The sequence below is a fragment of the Falco rusticolus genome, chromosome 6 (assembly GCF_015220075.1).
Source record: "Falco rusticolus isolate bFalRus1 chromosome 6, bFalRus1.pri, whole genome shotgun sequence".
In the NCBI taxonomy this organism is placed as follows: domain Eukaryota; kingdom Metazoa; phylum Chordata; class Aves; order Falconiformes; family Falconidae; genus Falco; species Falco rusticolus.
The window spans coordinates 17,300,572-17,318,721 of NC_051192.1; the positions used below are offsets into that span (position 1 = coordinate 17,300,572).

Consider the following 18,150-nt stretch of genomic DNA (forward strand, 5'->3'; position numbering starts at 1 on the left):
TTTGTGCTCTTTTTTTTTTTATTTGGCCACAACCACTTCATTTTGACATACTTTTTTTTTCTTTTATTCTTTTCTTTGGTGCCTACCCCAGGTCTTCGACTCCACTGCACAGTCATGCTCCTTGGTTTCTTTGTGTGTGCCTCAGGTCTGCTTAAAGAACTTACAATAGTAGGCATGTGTCTGTTCTGACCCTCCAGGATAGTACCTCTAAACAAACATTTTCCAATTTTCCAGGGCACCAGAGCTTTATAAAAAAATCTTGTGTTTTACTGATAGCCCTAATTCTTTTTAATATACCTCCCTAAAATACAAAAGTTAGCTGGCAAAACAAGGTGCTTTGGCTCTCTGCAGCTACAGCCTTGCTACCTGCAGCCCAAGTTACAGCACGGCAGCACCTGCACCCCACCACCACGGTGCTTTTGCTCCTCAGGTACCCCTCACCTCACCAGACCAGGGAGCAGCACAGCCCCCTCCCGCCAGCAGCCTGCTGGGATCTGGCCTCATCCTCCTTCCTGGCCCTGCTGCCAGGGTGTCTCTGCCCTCTGCAGCCTGTTGTGCAGTGAAAGCAGCTGTGATGCCACCCTCAGTGGGACAGTCTGTTAACTGCAGCTTGTCCAGCAGCACAACATGGCTCAGCATGCAGCACTGGCACTCCCCCGAGGGCCAGAGGTGTGACAGACGGCCTTAAGAGGACTTGCAGCTCTTGCACACTGTGCAACAACAGGTCCCCTTCTAAGGGCCGTACACACATGTTCCAGAAGTGCTAGTACCCGTACACACGTGCACACACACACACACAGATCTGCAACTCTGCAGGGACAGTTCTGCCTTTGAGCCAGGATGCTTTTATTGAAAAGACCCTGCCACAGGGAGTCACTTGTTCTGTCCCTTCCCTACCTAGTCCTGCAGCAGGAGCTGAGCAGCACCTGGAAGGATGAGTCCTGAAAGTGCTTTTTACTGGGAGGTTTATTCCTGGAAGACGCTAGATCCTGTGATTGCTTGAGTCCAGGGCTGCAGAGCCAGCATCCTAGCTCAGTGACAGGCTGCAGAGCAGAGCACGGAGAGAGAGCAGCAGCCAGGGCACCAGCTGCCATCTCTGCAGCAGAAAGCCTCCTCACATCACCCCCTTCCCCCTGCCGCTGGCAAGAGGGCATGCCTGGGCCTGGCCTCAGCCTCGGACACCGAGCACTGCAGATGCCCAGCGAGAGATCTCTGCCTGCAGGCTCTGGGGAGCAAACAAGCACAGTCCAGGCACCGCTACTTCACCAGCCCCAGGGTGGTCAGTGACACGAGCAGGTGGACTGGGCACGAAACAGCGAGCCAGTGGTCCACCAGCTCTAAGCATTCAGGACCAGCCTTTTTCCAACAGGTCTGTGCTACATCAGCCAACCTGGTGCAGGCCATGGGACTAGCTCCAGGAGTGGGAGCACCAGCAGTGACCACATCCCCGCAAGACAGAAGGAGCCAGGAGTGGGATGTGCTGCTATTGAAGCTAGGGTTGTCCCCAGAGCAGTGATGAGCTCTGCAGCCCACATCCTGCTGAGCCCACCGAGACCCTGTTGGGCCTCACCCCATCATCTCCTCGAGGCAGCACAGGCATCGCGCTGCCTGCAGGGTGCTCACAGCAGCTCCCCCACAAACAGCTTGAATGTGTCAGGACTGAGCCCTACTATGGAAATGGCAAAGCCACAGCCATGCCCTGGCACCGCGTGCTCCCATAGCTCTGGGGGGCTCACGCTAGCCCATAAAACAGCTCCAGCCAGCACTCCCTGCCCCAGCTGCATGCTCTGCAGGCGGGCTAGACACCGCGGCAGCACTAGATCCTCATGCTCACTTGTGTCTTTGTCCCCTGCAGCAGAGAGAGGCCTTGAAGCCCCTGCATGGCCAGGACGGGGTGCAGCAGAGCCCCCTTATGCAGCAGGGATCCACTCCAGCTGTGCTCACTGGGCCCGGCCCCACAGGTAAACCCTCTTACCACCTGGCTGTGACTTCCCTGGCAGCACTGGGGCAAATGCCTGCACTGCCCCATCCCCTCAGTCTCAGGGCCAGAAGGGGAGCAGCTCCCACCCCCTGCAGGCAGCCCTCTGAGCCCAGACACCAGCGGCTGGGAGCAAGGTCTGCCCCGAGCTGGCTGCCGGGCAGGCGGCGGGTACCATGTGGTTGTACCCAGGCCTTTGGCCAAGCCAGCGCATAGGGACATTGCCTCCCCACAAGCCAGCGCACCAGCCTCTCTGCTCCCCTAGACTTGCCCCCCTGTGCTGGTGGTGTGCCCCCCCCACCCTTTCTCAGCTCCGTGGTCCACAGTGGCAGGGGAGCAGGGCCAGGCATGTGGGATGGGCAGGGCCACGCACTGCATGCACGGCTGGGAGCCGGCTCCATGCATATCCCTGGACAGGTGCCCTCGGGAAAGCGTAAGTTCTGATACGCGGATCTTCGCATGCAGAATTCCAGGCTGGGCACCCGGTGCTGCCTCCTCTTCCAAGGCCTGCTTTGGCTCTGGCAGGACGCCCAGGACCGCAGACACAGAGCTGGCGCTGCACTTACACCTCGATTATATTGACCGAGGGAGACTTCTTCTATGAGAGAAAAAAAAACCAACTGCTTTAAGGCCTTGTTTTGTTAAGTCCCCTGGGATGCAGAGCCCCCAGCCTCCCACGGCAGGTACCACGACCAGCAGTCCTCCTCTGCAAAAACGGCTGCCAGCTGCAGCTGAGCCCTCTGCCCTGAGCTGAGGTATGGGCAAGCTGCAGCAGAGACCTGGCTTCAACATCTCCCTCAGAAGACCAAGTGAGCTAACCCCACACCCCCAGCATTTCGCATGGATGCAGTCTCCTGCCACAAAGGTTCAGGTAGCTAGCTCGGCTGCATCGCCTGGGTGCCTCTCTCCAGGTGAATCCCTTCAACCAGTCACCTCCCCAGGAAGCCTTTCTGCCCACTGCTGTGCCTCAGTGCTCCTGGGTGAACCAGCGCCCCCCCCCCCCCCCCCATACTCTTCAGCCTCCAGGGCTTGCAGATAGGTGATGACTTCCAGAGGTAGCCATGCTACGCCTGATGCCCTTGCACAGGAGGTAGGTGCAGGGTCAGAACACAAAAGATAAGTGAGGGGGTAGGAGAATGTCTGCCATGGGGCAGAGAACCCAGAAAGCACAGAATGATCAGCATGGAGGGACAGAAAAGGCCTGCTGAGTGCCAGGCACATCTCACTGCCATGCCCCTCATGACAGCTCCGGAGCGTGCCAAGGGAACTAAAGGCTGCAGGTGGCAAGGTGAATTTTTCTTTAAAACCATTGCAAGCACAAGCAGGCACTTTAACTAAAAGCAACGTGCTCACTGAAGAGCACAGCAGATATGTGAATTCAGAGAAGGTGCTGGGAAAGAAGGGCAGGGGTTCTGGTTGCTGCACATCTGTTTTGTAGCTCAGCCCTTTCACACTGGAGCAAGGCACGTGCACACTGAAGCAGGGCACAGGAGGCGAGTGTTCCCGTGACCACGCTTTATAACAGGGCTCAGATGAAGAGCTGCACCATTGCCTGCTACTTTACAGCAGCTTGGCCCTGAAGCCAGGAGGGGAAGCAAATGCAGAACTTTTTCTTTCCTATGCCTCGTTCCCAGCTTTGTAATTAAGGACTGCAAGAATGCAGTGCTGTCACCTTCAAGGATGCCAAAAGTATGGTGAATGCAAAAAAACCAAGCTGAGGTGCATCAGCCCTGTACAGGCGAACTTCACAAGCAGCAGGAACAGGCCTTCGCACCTGCCTTTGCAGCCCAGTATGAGCAGGGTCAGTTTGGAGCAGGGATCCAAGAGGGATCTTTTTGGCAAGGAGTAATCAAGAAGCTGGAAAATCTGGAGAACTGGGGCCTTGAAGTCCCGATAGGAAGTTTCTGCTCCTGACATCCACTGGAAACCAAGATGTGGAAGCAGAGGGGCAATGAGGCAACAGAGTGAGTTCCCACTATGGATAGAGGAGGCAGAAGAGACACAAGGGAAAAACCTAATGCAAGGTCCTGTTAGAGCATGTGCATCACTGTTATAAATTACTGTCTTTGTCAAGTAAAAAAGGGAGATGTGTCAGGTGCTGAGGAAAGAGCGAGATGAAAGTACTGCTCCCTCCCATCCACAGCTCAGCACAGTACCTTTGTTAGGGTGGAGAAGGGGCTCTGGGGTCCTTCCCATGAACAACTTGTGTAGTGATGGCCTGGAGCAGGCCTGAGCAAAGGCAGCCATGGACCAGTGCAGCAACTACAAGAACAGCTGCCCAGCCTGACCACCTCCTGCCTAAACTGGCAGGAGCTAGATCTGTGTATGGGATGAAAAGCTGTGCAGCCTTGGAGGGACATGGTAAAGGGGCCGTTACAGTGACAGGACAGGCACCACCCCACAATGTGGGAGCCACCTCAGCTGATACATCCTGCTGTCTCTTCCAGTGTTCCTCCTGCAATCATCCATGGGGCACACACACTGCCCCAGAGAGACCAGGGCTTACTGCACTCTAAACTCCCTCATTTTTTAGGGAGAGGGCATGAGTTGGGATGTTTCTATTTCTGGAGAGAGCCAGAACCGTCCAGGCAGCAAGGCACAGCAGACATCACATGCCATCCCTCCTGCCAGCCCTCCCCACTCACCTTGCTCCGCAGCAGCCCTCCGCTGGGTCGCTCTGGCGTGCTGTGCTCCGAGGACGGCTTTGTCTTTTCCTTGTTGTTGTTGGAGTCGTTGTCCTTGATGATGTCATACTGTCTGCAGAAGAGGGCGATCACCGCTGCAGAAAGACAGGGGATGAAGGACTCCTTCATGCTGTCTGCATGCTGTCTGCCCCTGTTTTCCCTCCCCACAGCATCCCAGCTGGACAGCAGTCAGGCCCAGGGCACACTGGGGTGCAGGCCACCCACACACTCCACCTGTGTCAGCCTGGACCACCTCAGGCACCTCTGCATGTGTGGCCAGGCCAGTCTCCTTGGGCAGACAAGGCATGGATGCAGCTAAGGCCATCAGGGCACACGTGAGGTGCTTGGTGCCTACAGCTCAGGGCTCTGAGGCCAAAGGCAGATGTTGAAGCACTCACAGAGGGACAGCCCTTGAGGTCCACAAGCAGCTGAGTGGGGTTTTGGCCCAGTGCTTGTGACCCTCACAAAAGCTAGCCCTTGGCTTTGTCCTGTCTTGCCAACTGACTGTGGGGTCAGCCACTCTGTCATGGATTTACGGCACCCATCTCACGCAGCACACATCCTACACCTTGGGACCCTGGATGCAGGACTCTGGAGCAGTGCTTGGAACCGTAATCATTAGATGTGTTGGACCCGTTCCAACCACAGTGCGTTATCACAGCCACCCACAGACTGGACCTGACTTCTCCCTGCTGGCATTCTGACACACCAACCTGCACAAAGCATAAGCTAGCAGCAGACATCTTGTCTTTTCTTCCGGTGCACTAGAAAAGTGGTCAAGGCCAGGGCAAGGAGCAATTCCTGCAAGGTACCACTAGAAAATCCACATTTACCAGGAAGGGAGTAGGGGACAAATGACTTGCCATTCACAGCAGCTGCATGGGGCCAGTCAGGAGCTGACTTACCTCCTAGGTTTTCCTTGCTCCCAGGCAACATGTTGTTTGCTAGAGCACTGGCTTTAATCAGGTGCCGTACAGGAGCGAATCACCCATCTTACACAGCTACTACCGGCCTTGCAGCAATGTTACCGCATGTCGGACAAGCTAGCTAAGGACCAAGTTACACATCAGTTAACATCAGCTGGGATGCTCCCACCCTGTAACTCTGTATTCCTTGGGTCCCACACTGTCTCCTCCTCTTCCAGCACAGCAGCCAGGCTGGCCAGCCCACACGCTTCAGGCCACTACTGCTGAGCAGTGGCTGTGGTTGCTCCTTTTACCCCACTGGCTTGAGCTCCTACAAAGACTCAATGGACTTACAGGAAAGGATGCCAGACACATACTAATACGCCTCTGCACTCTTTCAACCCCATCTTCTTCATGGACCCTGGATTGCACCACTGCCCCAGCCTGCTGGAACGTTGCTTGTGGCACTCACCTGCCCACATAAGCAGCACAGCCACGATGATGATGATCTCGCCCGTTTGCAGCTGCCTGTCTTTGTCCAGCCCTTCCATGGTGATGTCACCTGCAGAGAAGAGAACCCAGGCAGGGCTGGCAGCAGATACCCTCCCACCAGAACCTACTTCAGGACCAGCAACACCTGAGGATCTCAGAAGGAGCTCCAGAGAAGAGAGACCCACCTCTCCCAAACAAGGATGGGTGTGGGATGACATCTGGGCTCTGGAGAAGACATGCGGCCTGTGGCTTTCCCACATCAGATAAGCCATCCTCACCACCAAAGGCAGTCAGGGATTCTAACTGCTTGTTTGGGTTCAAGTAGGGACTGCACAATGCATGGGAGGAATCACTGAAGTTACTTCCTATGTAGGAAACCAGGGCAAGTTAGGAAGGCCCTGAGCTGAACACAAAAGTTCTGAGGTAAGTAAGCCATTTGCTTGCCCTGTTACACTCTTCTCAAGTCCCCCTCTTATGGCTAGTGCTGGAGACAGACCCCTGTGCCCAGCTGACACCCTCTGGGCATCATTGCTCTTGGATTCTTGGATCATCTCTTCCTCATGGAGCAGTATGTAGGCAACCCCAAGGCAAGAAGGCACAGCATGGATATGAGTCGGAAAAGAGGCTGGGGGGCTCTGTCATTTGTCCTTTGATAGCTTGCAGGATGGGAGATCTGAGAGCCTGTTCAACATCTGCTTCCTATGGGCAGCAGCTGAGCAGGCCACAGCAGTTGTCCTGGCCACAGCCTGTTTAGCTGAATAGGGTGCCAGGACCGGTGACAGGAGGGCTGTAAACTGGGGCTTGGGGACATCATCATGGCCGTAGTGGACACAACAGCAGCCTGTTATGAGCCTGTGCGTCCCAAGCAGCCTGCTGCTCAAGGCAGCGCCTTTCTCACTGGCTGCTGGATCCCTGCCTGTGTGCTGTGGAGACCTTCAGATATGGTCCCACCAGCAGCACCCAGGCAAGCTGGAAGGAGCTGCCTCACCTTGGTTGGAGCTGTTGGAAGGGAGGCGGTCGGTCTCCTTCAGGGTCCGGAAGTGGACACGCTTGCTGGCCTGGCTTTCTCCATACAGGCCGATGCTCTGCACCTGGATGATGTAATCGGCATCCTCTGCCAAGTCCCACAGTACGCAGGCCCGGTTGGTTGTGTTCACCTCCCGGATGAAGCGCTGCATCTGTCCATCTTGCCGCTGCCAGAGTGAAGAGTTGTCATCCCCAGGAGGCTGTTCCCAGCCGCACCAGGCACAGGCCCCTGTCTGCAGGGCTGTGCTGGGCACTCTCCCCTTACTCCTCCCTTCCCAGGCAATCATCCACCCCTGGGGTGGGCCAGGCTGGCCAGCACTTTGCTATGCAGCATCCCTGTGTGGCCTGAGAGCCAGGCGCCTCCCTGGAGAAGCCACCATCATATCTGGGGCTGTGAAGGCAGAGCAAGGCAAGCAAAGAAGGGTTATGCCATGGTTAAAGCACCATCCTTATCCAGACAAATCGCAGGGAAGCCACTGGAGGGACAGCTACCCCCAGTACAGCCCATGCTCCGTTGCCTCCCACCAGAATGGATGGCTCAGACAGGGCACCCTGGCAAGGGCAGCTCAACAGCAGAGATGTCCTCAGGCAGGTGCCAGAGGAGCTCCCAACTGCAGCAAAAGGGCTGACATAGGAGCATACTGGCAATCAGTGAAAGAGGTCCCGAGCCCCCTGGGGACAGAGCCTGGGTACCTGCTGTAGGATGGCATAGCCGATGACCACGTCTCCTTCTGGGACGTCCCAGGAGACGGTGGCAGAGTTTGCCTTCAGCTGCGTCACGGTCACGTTGACAGGGGATGGTGGCCTGTCTGGGTGAGCCAGGGACGGACCGAGGCAAGGCACAGGAAAGAGGCAAAAGAAGATGTCTCAGAACAGGCACTCACCCCTGCACACCACGATGGGGACCCTCTCCAACATCTGCCCATGGCAGCACGTTGGGCAGGGCTACAGGGAACAGCTTCTCCAGTGAATCTGTCCCCAGGAGAGGAGTGGCAGAGCAGGTGCACAAGGCTGAGCCCCCACCAGCAGCAACACATATGTGACAGCATGGTGCTTGCTGGGCTAGTGGGCAGCTGCCCACTGTGTGTGGGGGCAGGTGTGCAGGCACAGAGCTACTCCCTGCCTGCACAGCTATCCCATGGCTTTGGCAGTCTTTGCTCACCGGCCAGGACTCCTCCCTGCCTGGCTGTTGGTGAGAAATGTGCTCACTGCACACCTCACCCTCTGCAGTGTCCTATAGCAGGGAGGGAGGACAAGCTTGCAAGGCATCTGCCGGGCTCTTCTCTAAAGGGCTTGCTTGCAGCGGCAGACATAGCCCATTGCTCATAATACATGTTCCACGTAAAAGGCATTAGCAATGCTGACCACGTGCCCAGGCTGCCAGACCCAGCTAAAGACATGAAGGGGCCCCAGCAGGCTCCTTCTACCTTGCAGACATTGAAATGGGAAATGCATGAAAGCCTGTCATGAGCAAAAAAAAAGAATTAAGAGTTAGAGACTGTCATGGCAATTTAACCAGTCCCTGAAGCTCAGAATCACATGAAAAGTCTCTGCAGCCTGTCTCAGAGCACTGCAGAGACCCTGCTATCAGAGAGGAGAATGACATTCAGACCAGTTCTTCACAAGGGCATCTGCTTGCAGATCTGAGGGACCTTCACTGCTGCTCAGATGTTCATCTGTTGGAAAGTTTACTTCATTCAGCTCCAGCACTAGCAGTAGCAGAGCTGCCTGGCATGACATGCTCCTGCTCAGCCTGGGCACAGAGTAGATTCTTGGTAGGGAAGTCCCATGTTTCTGTAGGGTTCAGAAAGTGCAAACACATCCTACATTAATGCAATTCTTCAACCAAGACTGTGATGGTAAAATCAGGCTCCTCTAAGCTGTGGGGCTGCCCCGTGGATATGCACATCATAAATGCCTGGCACACCACCCAGAGCTGTGTAGGAAGCAGCCCAGACACAGTATTTATATATCAACTGTGACAGAAAAATGGGGCAGCTTGGAATAAACACACTATGCAACTCAATCTGGCCATCTCAATCTGCCTGGCATTACTCCTTGCTCTAGAGCGGGGAGGAAAACCCAACGTGGAACGCAGAGCTGACTTCCCCAGCAGTGAAATGCCATCGGCTGCAAAGCTGGCAGCAACACTCAGCCATTGCTATCCTTCAGAAAGCTGGCTTGACTGACCCATGGTCTGCATCATCACCATTTTGAGACTTCACAGCACTAAGAACATGGCAGGAAACTACACAGGTACACAGATCTGCATACAAAGCCAAATCTTGACTGGAAATTAGACACAGAAGAGCGTGAAGACAGACGCTGAGGCTGTTGTTCATGTGTCCTCTCTCCCTGTAAACAAGACAGCGTCCTGCTACAGGCTACCTGTGTAGCACAAGTTCGATGCTGTGATTTATACAAATAGAAAGAGCCCCAGAGGGCACCCAAGAACAAGTCAAAAAGACAACTCTAACACTACCAACCACCACTGTCAGAGTGACAGGGAAAGGTAATTTCTGTAGGTCAGCTATTTAAATGCGTGCATTCACATTTGAATATTCCCAGGTCCAGATCAAACCAGGAAAAGGCTGTGATTCCCACTCTGAGAAATGCAGGGCTGTGGTTTGCCAGAGGCAATAAAGACAGATGGAAGGGTCACCCACAGAGCCCAGGAAATACATTCTCAGAGAGACACTGGAGCTGAGTGTGTCCTCAGCAGAAGCCTGCCGCATCACCAGGAGATAAAAGTCACTGGAGACAGCATGAACAAGGACATCACAGGATGCTGCACCTTCTCTTTCAGAACAGAAGCTAGACAACTAGAAAGTATTCAAAGGTACGCTGAACATCCTTTATCCTATTAAGAATGTGTCTCCTTAGAGTTTTGCCAGTGGGAAACTGGTTCATCACTCTAACCTGTGAAAGCGGGTCTTTGAGCCATGTCCTTATCTGCACACCCTGGTCTCCCACAAGCCAAGAGCAAAATGGGCTGAATAAAGCTCCAGCCCCAGACCTGGCCACTGACTGGGGCACATGTATACTGCACACCCAGGAGCTGAGCCCCCAGCAGATGCAGTCTGGTTTTCCACTACTGCCATGGCCAGTGTGCAAGTTAGTTGCACAACCAACAGTTGAGCTGTAGACACCACCCCATCAGCTAGCAAATAACCACGGCCTTGCACTGTCCCAGGCAGAAGCATTTCAAAGTGTGTGGGGAGGAAGGGCTGCAATGTTTTTGTTAGCCTTCAGGCATAAGAAGAACAACTGCCTAAGGCTACCACTATGTCAGCAAATGCAGTGAGGTCAGGAACAGCCTGGGAATCCAGTGGTGGAGACTGGTCCCGGGAACTGCTCTGGTCTGAACCAGCCAGTGTGTGCCCAAACCACTCCTGGGCACAGCTCAGGAGTTAGCATGAGCCACGAACCATTCCTAGTAGGTAGCAGATGTGCTCCCCGCTTTGGAACTCATCAGCCTAGTGCTATGGACGTGACCAGATGGTGCCAGCTAGCCTCAGGACAAGAAGAGGACCTGGTGCTTCACAGGATACATCTACAGTAATAAATCAGGTAGCTTTTTACAGCTATCCGAGCGAGAAGAGGTCTGAACATGCCCAAAGGGGATACCTGGACTTTCCGACCTTTAAGTGTACGTGAGGAAATTAAAGGAGGGTCGGCAGGGTCTGACATCTCTGCAACACAGAGTCTGTGGAGGGAGCTTGTAGCAGGCTCCTTGCTCTGCAAAAGAATTTTCTAGGCTTCTGCAGGGACCCCAGCCTGGCCCAGCCCATGTTTTCAGGCAGAGGATGCTGAGACATGGCCCTGAGGCTGAGTCACTCTATGATTTGAGAACAAGGGCAATGCACTGATCCACAAGCCATGCTGCTGGGTCTGCACAGGGCTTGACGGTATTGCTTCAACTGTACTTAGCCAGAGCTTACACAGGCCCTGTGCAGGGACCTTCACTCACTGGCAATGGAAGGGCATCCCTGGGGGGATACCACCCCGGTAACAGACTGCAAAGACATACACCCAAAGCCAGCATGATCTGCTGTTACACCTGGAGACATTTCACAAATGGAGAGAAGAGAGGGCAAGAGCACAGTGCGCGTGGCTAGTCAGTGCTTCAGACCTCATGCATCGTAAACACACTTTGTGCAGCTCCAGGCAAGCAGACCTGAACCTGTGTGACAGCGAGACCTGAAGGTGTCCAGGCTTTAGCTCTTCGTTGGAAAAATGACTGGTCAGTTTGCAGTTCAGCAAACTGGAGCAAATATGTTTCTGGGCACATGGGATTTGCACACCTAGCAGAAAGAGACAAGACAAGAAGTTTCAGAAGTCAAAACCAGAGAAGTTCACCCTAGAAACACAGGGCAATGTTTAATCCCAAGGATATTCCAAAGGAGACCTCACTGGAAGTTGTTACTGCAAGACCTTCAAAGAACAGCTCACACCATAGACAGCTTCGCGTATGATCCCCACGTTAAGCATAACATTCTCCAGCCTGCTCTGCCGCTGAGGTCAGAGTGGTTTCATGCCAGAGCTGTCACCATAAAGATCTGTGAGTGCAAGGGCTCCAAAAAAATGTACTCTCTGAAGCCAACTACTAAAAACATTCCTGCAAAGCCAAGATGCTCCAACACCCTGCTGGACTCTCTGGGGAAAAGCATGCCACAGCTAAGCTCTGCCCAATGCATTAATCACTAATGGTTCTGCATCATTTGTAAGTTATCCAGCTTCACTTTTTATTAAAGCCATGTCAAGACACAAGCACCACCACAGAAAGCAATCACTTACTCAAGGCCTGGCGCACCCTTTTGTCCTGCCAGTACAGCAGCACGTTCCTTTCAGGCCTGCTGAAGGGGTGGGAAGGGTTGGTCCTGAGTGCTGGAGCCAGCAGCGTTGCAGCCCGAGGTGGGGAAGCCAAGCACTGGGCTATATCTGCCACGCAGCCTGGCTTCCCAGGTTAGAGAAGAGGCCAGGCAGGTGCGCTTCACCAGCGATGCTGGCAGATGTGGTGCCGCATAGGGACAGGGCACAGCCCCGCTGGCACCCTCCCCACCCTGCTGTGACTCTGGGGGAGGGGACCCCACCTGCACATCGGCCTGTGCCCTTGGGACCGCTGCTCAAGGGCACCCAGATGTTTGCCCAACTTATCCCTGCAGCAGGGAAGTAAGCACCAGGCCGCACAGCTAAAAATAAGTGGCCCCTTTTTAACAACCCTGACTGCATTTCTTCCCGAACCCTTTAAGCCCCGGAGCATCTGTTTTGCAAGGAGACCCAAAACACGGCAGAAAATGTCTGATAATCGCAATTCGGCTTAATCGGGAACCTGACAAGGGCCAAGTAAGACAGCAGGAGGCTGCCGCTGACACAGGGCCATGCGGACGAGTCAAGGGAAGAAAGGACGGCGGCGCCCTGCGTGCCCACAGACCTCGGCATCTCAGCAGACACCAGCCCAGCGCAAGCAAGGCAGGCAGGCAGCGTCCCCCTGCAGCCCAGCCCGCAGCCCGGGAGCATCCCTGCCCAGCGGCATCGACTCTCTCAGGACTCGCTGCTCACTGCTGGGGGGCAAGGCCGGGAGCGGGGGGCCGCCCCCCGCGAGGGCGCAAGGAGGGCACAGGCGGGAGGCACAAGCGGGCGGCTGCCCGTGCCCCCGGGAGAGCCGGGAGCCCTCCGCGGCCGGCAGCCACGGCCAGACGGTGGCACCCCGTCCCGCGGCACGGCCGGCCTGGGGGCCGGGCGCAGCCCCCGGGGGGTGCCCGGGGGCCCGAGGAGGCCGGGCCGGGCCCCAGGTCGCAGCGGCCGAGGCCGCGCCGGGGACGGGGCGAGGCCGGCGGGAGCGGCCGGCGGGGGAGGCCCGGCCCGCAGAAGAGGCCGGCGCACGGCGGGGCACGCCGCCCCCTCGCCTGGGGAGAGCCGGCCCCGCGCCCTCGCCCGGTCCCGCCGCAGGCAGCAGCGCGGGCCGACCCGCCGGGCCCCGCGGCAGCGAGCAGGGCCACCGCGGCCCCCGGTCCCGGCCTGGCCGCACTTACTGGCTCGCACGAGGCAGAGGTCGCAGCTGAAGAGCAGCAGGACGGGGTTGAGGAACGCCGAGAAGCGGGACATGGCGGCGGGGCCGGCGCAGGGGCGCCCCCGGACTGCGGCCCCGGCCCGGGCGGCAGCCCTGGCACCGGCCCGGCTCCCTGCGCCGCGGGACGGAGCGGGGCCGAGCCCCGGCCGCAGCGCCCGGGGCGGGGGGTGTGTGGTGGAACGGCCGCCCGGCCCTCCCCCGGCCCCGCTCCGCCCTGCTCCGCCCCCCGAGCGGCACCGCAGCGGCTCCGGCGCCGCCTCCCACCTGCCCCGGTGCCGCCCCCGAGCCGTACCCGGCCCCGCCCCACCCTGCCGTACCCCCGCAGCCGCCGGCGCTGCTCTCGGTGCCCTCCCCCGGTAAGCACGGGTGCCCCACCGCATGCCGCGCCCCCGCCGGTGCCGGCTCTCCCCACGCACTGTGCTCACGCGTCGTGCCCGGCTCAGCCGCCCCCCTCGCCCGGTCCCGGTGTGGCGCGTCGCACGCTCCCGCCCCGCGGGTGTTGGCTCAGGCTGCCCGGCGCTCCCTCGGGTGTCCTGCGGGGGCTGGCGGCAGCGATGGCACCCGCGCGTGGAAGGGTGGCCGGCCACTGCGCACGACGACAGCGTCAGTCTCCAGGATACTGGAGGGCTTCTGTGCCAGGCGGGCCTCGGGCAGGGCCAACGCTGGCTGTCACCTTGCGGTGCTCACAGCAGAAGGCTTCGTGGCGGAGGGCAGGGCCGTCCCACGCAGCCCCTGCCCAGGCTCCTGCACACGGCTGTGACAGGCCGAGGGGGCCCTCAGTCACCTTCGTACCCTGCACAGGGTTCTTGCGCACCTCTTGGTTCTGCTGCAGGAGGCTCCTAAAAGGCACATGGGAGAAACCTGTCCCATCCTCCCCGGGTTTCATTGCTCCTTGATGTGGACACTGTAGCATGGACCCATTTAGCATAGGTGGAGGTGGTGCTGGCCAAAACCTTGACCCATGGAGCTGCGGATGCAGAGCGATTGCTCACCAACCTGATCCTTGCAGTGCAGCTCTAATGGTCCCTGCTTGTGTGTGTTGTCATCAATTAACGAGTTTACGCTTGCAAAATTCCCCTGACCCGTGGCCACCCAGGAGCTTATCCGGGCCTTTGGCAAGAGCTGGCCGCAGCAGAGCTCTGCTTGCTCCCCAGGGGTTGTGCCTGGGCTCAGGGTTCTTGCCAGGTGCACAGTTGGAGATGCACCTGCATTATGGCACTGAATATCTGATGATTGGGACAGCCTCCCTTCCGCCCCACCGTGCTGCAGAGCTACACCCAACCACGGGCTCTTGCTCACCTGCTAGAAGCAGTGACACTTTGCAGTATTGCTGAGAGCAATCTTCACTAATTTGTGGGATGCTGGCTATTGGGGAGGTAACTCCATCCTCTCCTGTCATAGTCTAGGCTGTTGCTCCCTCAGGCTTAGGCGCAGTCCTTTCTGCAGGGCCAGCCGCGCTGCACTGCAGCCCACAGGCAGTGGTTAACTGTAAATGCCTATGTTCAGGTGCCCCTTCTTGCCTTCAGTCTGACCAAACAGGTATGGCATGGGACTGCAGGATGCTGGGCAAAATGGGTTTTACTTGTGGGACCTTCCCTGCCCTTTAGCACTTTGCTGCTGGGGGCAAACTGACAGGCATGCAGAGCTGCTGGGGCACTATGACCAAGAACTGCCAAGGCTGAGCACAGCATGGCTTGACATGCACAGCAAAGCATGGCACAGCAGGGCATAGCCAGGCACAGCAGGGGAGGGGGAGGGCATGGCATGGCCCGTCATTGCATAGCACAGATAGCTCAGCATGGCAGGGGATGATATGGCGTGGTATGGTACAGAAGGGCACAGCACGGTGTGACATGGTGCAGGAGGGAAGAGTGTGGTGGTGTGTGGCATGATATGGCATGGCACAGCACAGGCCACTGGGCATATCACGGTACAGCAGGGCACAGCGCTGCAGGACAGGGCCTTAAGATGTGGCATGGCAGGGCACAAAACAACACAGCAAGGGATGGCATAGTGCAGCATGGCATGGCATGACAGGACACAGCACAGCATGGAAGGCTGCCAGAGCTGCTCAGCAGAAGGCAAAAGCAAGACATCGGGGCTGCTGGAAGACCAGAGAGAAGCCTGGGGCTGTTGAAGTTGCTGGAGGCTTCAGTGCTAGGTATTGGTGCTTGCTGCTGCAGCACCAGGCAAGGAATTGGACCCAAACCATCCTCTACTGCCTTACAGGCAGTAAGGTACCGTATTCTGTGGGCAAGAGGGACTAGAATGAGGAGTCAAGCCAAGTGGGAATCTATGAGCTCCCTTGGTTCCAAGGGGCTGCTAAGATGGCTCAGCCTAGCTGTGACTTTGGGCAGACTTGGGGACTCCTGAGGCTCCTCGCTGTCCAGCTGATGTCCTTTGCTGCCGCCTGTGTTGTCCTGGCTATGGAGCACAGCTGGAGCTTCATAGCAACTAGACCAAGGCCTGGATGTGGTCAGCCTGCCTCAAAGGTACATTGATGTGTATGTGTGCTTGTGTGTGCACTTGTGGGCACATGCATGCATACTTCAATGCACTAGGGCCCCTGAAATTCCTTCCCGGTCTCTTTAGAAGATCTTTCCTAGTTATAGGAGAACTGGTCTGTGCTTTGGGGGGAGCTATGGAAGATCAGGGTAGTGCTGTTGCCATGGGAAGAATTTAATCTGCAGTATCAGTGTGCAAGGGACAAATTCCAGCCAAGTGGAAACTGAAGCCTGGCAGAACCTAGGTTAACTTTGCAGCTGTATTGATACTGTCAAGTCGGTCACAGGGAAAAACCCTCTAAGCCTTGATTTGAAGTTTGAGAAGATGGACATTCTTTATTACAGTGCTGAGAGCACGGGGGAATGTTTCCTCCAAGTGTGCTCACCAAGTTACTCAAGGGTATGCATTATATACAGCAGAGCACTTGCACACTCATAGTGTGTTTCACATTCATTTTCATTCACGTACAGGTTTGGTTACAAGTTTCTCACTTCTAATGCAAACTAGTACGCATCCTCAGACAGCACTACCGAAGTTTTTTACTGACTACTCACGCTCCCCAAGTGGGGGTTTGCCCTCTTTTGGCAGACGGGGAGGGGGCTATTTGAGTCGGAGGTCACGGTCTCCTACGGCCACAGTTACCTTTGTCCTACTTTCAACCATCTTTCTGTGGGTTGCAGCACATTATCAACTCGTCTCCTTTTGTGGCCAGAACTTCCTCACTCAGAGGCTTCTTCCTGCATAACTTATTGATGTTCTTTTCACCATCCATTCTTTGTTTCCCATCTTTCCCAAGGCTGACTCCCTTGATTAAAAATCCCTTCATTTGTCACTTTTAACAACTTTAGAGAGTCAGCTTGGCCTAAACTTTGTGCACAGATTTGTTTAATGTACAGTTAAACACTAAATCAGAGTTTGGTAATTTGGGAGTTTAGACATCTTGTCCCTTATATGGCAAAAGTCTTTCAACATAGTCTGGGACAGATCAAAAGGTTAAGGCCTTTTGCTGAGCCAGCAACCTTCCCTTGACAGAATACTTTGACATAAATGCATATATGGTAGTAGCTATACAGTGGCATCAGTATGGCATATCGGGTGGTGTTTTGGCCCTGTCTAGGTTGTTCAGTGCTGTTTTTCAGGTGCTCTGGATAGATCAGGAGATTACCTCCTTCCCATGCTGAGCTTCATTGTTGCTGCAGTCAACAGTGGCTAGGACAAAGGTGAGTCTTGCAGGAGCAAAAATCATGGACTCAACGACATATCAATATGGTCCTAGTTGAAGCCCCTTTACTTAAGTTTCTGCAAGCTTATATACAATTTTAATATTCATACACACGTCACATTAATTCTATTGTTTTCATACACTGTTCACATGCTGCTATACAGATACTAATTGGTTAAAAGCATACAAGTGGTTAGTCCCATCATTAAAATTGTTGACATTCTTGTGGTCATCAGTTCCCAGCTCAGCTCCTGTTTTTCTGCCTGCTTAACTGCCAAAGATCCTGTTTAATTTGTTCCAGGTGGCTTTCTCACTCAACCTTGTGGCCTTGCTGAGCAGATAAAGCTTTTAATCATATCAAGCTGCTAAAGCACCAGTGACTTTTGATAGGCCAGATGTCCCTTTTCTTCCAAATACGTTGCCACAGTGAGTCTGATCTTGCTTTTCCAGCACAGTCCTGCTGGAAGGCTCCTTTTCTCTCGATATGTATGTTGGGGAGGGAACTTCAATGAAAGCCAAGGGTAGAGCTGGCAACTGTGAGAATGTGACTGCACGAGGTTTTAGAGGAACAGATTAGTTGTCTCATCTCTGCAAGACCAGTTCTCACTTGATCACTGTCATCGTGGCTTGATCCACACTTGGCTATTGCAGAGCTGGTTGTTAACCTGATGGTTGGTGTTAATATTGACCACTCCACAGCTTGTCTTTGCCACCAAAGCCAAGGACTCTTTGTCACTGGCTATTCTGTAGCATAGGTTCCTCTGTTCAGGCAGCTCAGAGAGTAGCTGGAATAAATGTGTGCACTGATGTCAAACAGCTTCTGGTCATACTGCAGCTGTAACCCAAATAACCTAGGTCAAGCTCTTCCTCCTGTATCCTCCTGTACACTGAATCATTGGCTTAACTTCATACCATGATTTTTTCTATTTGTAATTGACCTCTTTTATTTGTTTTATTTGCATTTTAGTGGATTAGTTATTTTACATGCATACTAAGCTGTTACATCAGCCCCTCCCATTGTTACCAGCACCATGTAGCTCCCTGCTACACATGCTACACGTGCTCTACTGGACATTTCTCAGTATGTTCTTGCTACACATAAGCAGCATGTCTCACAGCCTTTGGAGCACAATCTTGAACACTGACATGCTGTCTAGTTGCTTATCAGTTGCATGGTTTGAATCCCTTCAGTTCAGACTGCAGAGCTGCAGTAGTTACTCATTTGCTCCCTGGCTTGCCCAACTTTACCCTAGCCTGCATATGTG

The 18,150-nt window shown here is 55.1% G+C and overlaps 1 protein-coding gene across 3 annotated transcripts; it reads right to left on the bottom strand.

Annotated features, from left to right (window-relative positions):
* Positions 1–817: 817 nt before the first annotated feature.
* On the bottom strand, positions 818–13,351 carry FNDC4 (fibronectin type III domain containing 4). Of its 3 annotated transcripts, none has more exons than XM_037392601.1 (6): positions 13,121–13,351; positions 7,779–7,894; positions 7,048–7,252; positions 6,040–6,129; positions 4,624–4,757; positions 818–2,573 (listed from the first exon to the last, which is right to left on the bottom strand). In XM_037392601.1, the coding sequence occupies exons 1-6, from the start codon at positions 13,191–13,193 to the stop codon at positions 2,541–2,543; spliced, it is 651 nt and encodes a 216-aa protein (XP_037248498.1). In that variant the 5' UTR covers positions 13,194–13,351; the 3' UTR covers positions 818–2,540. The 3 variants fall into 3 exon arrangements, with proteins under 3 accessions (XP_037248498.1, XP_037248497.1, XP_037248499.1); XM_037392600.1 differs by having other exon boundaries at positions 818–2,576; XM_037392602.1 differs by lacking the exon at positions 818–2,573 and adding an exon at positions 5,376–5,463 and having other exon boundaries at positions 4,630–4,757.
* Between the last annotated feature and the right edge of the window lie 4,799 nt (positions 13,352–18,150).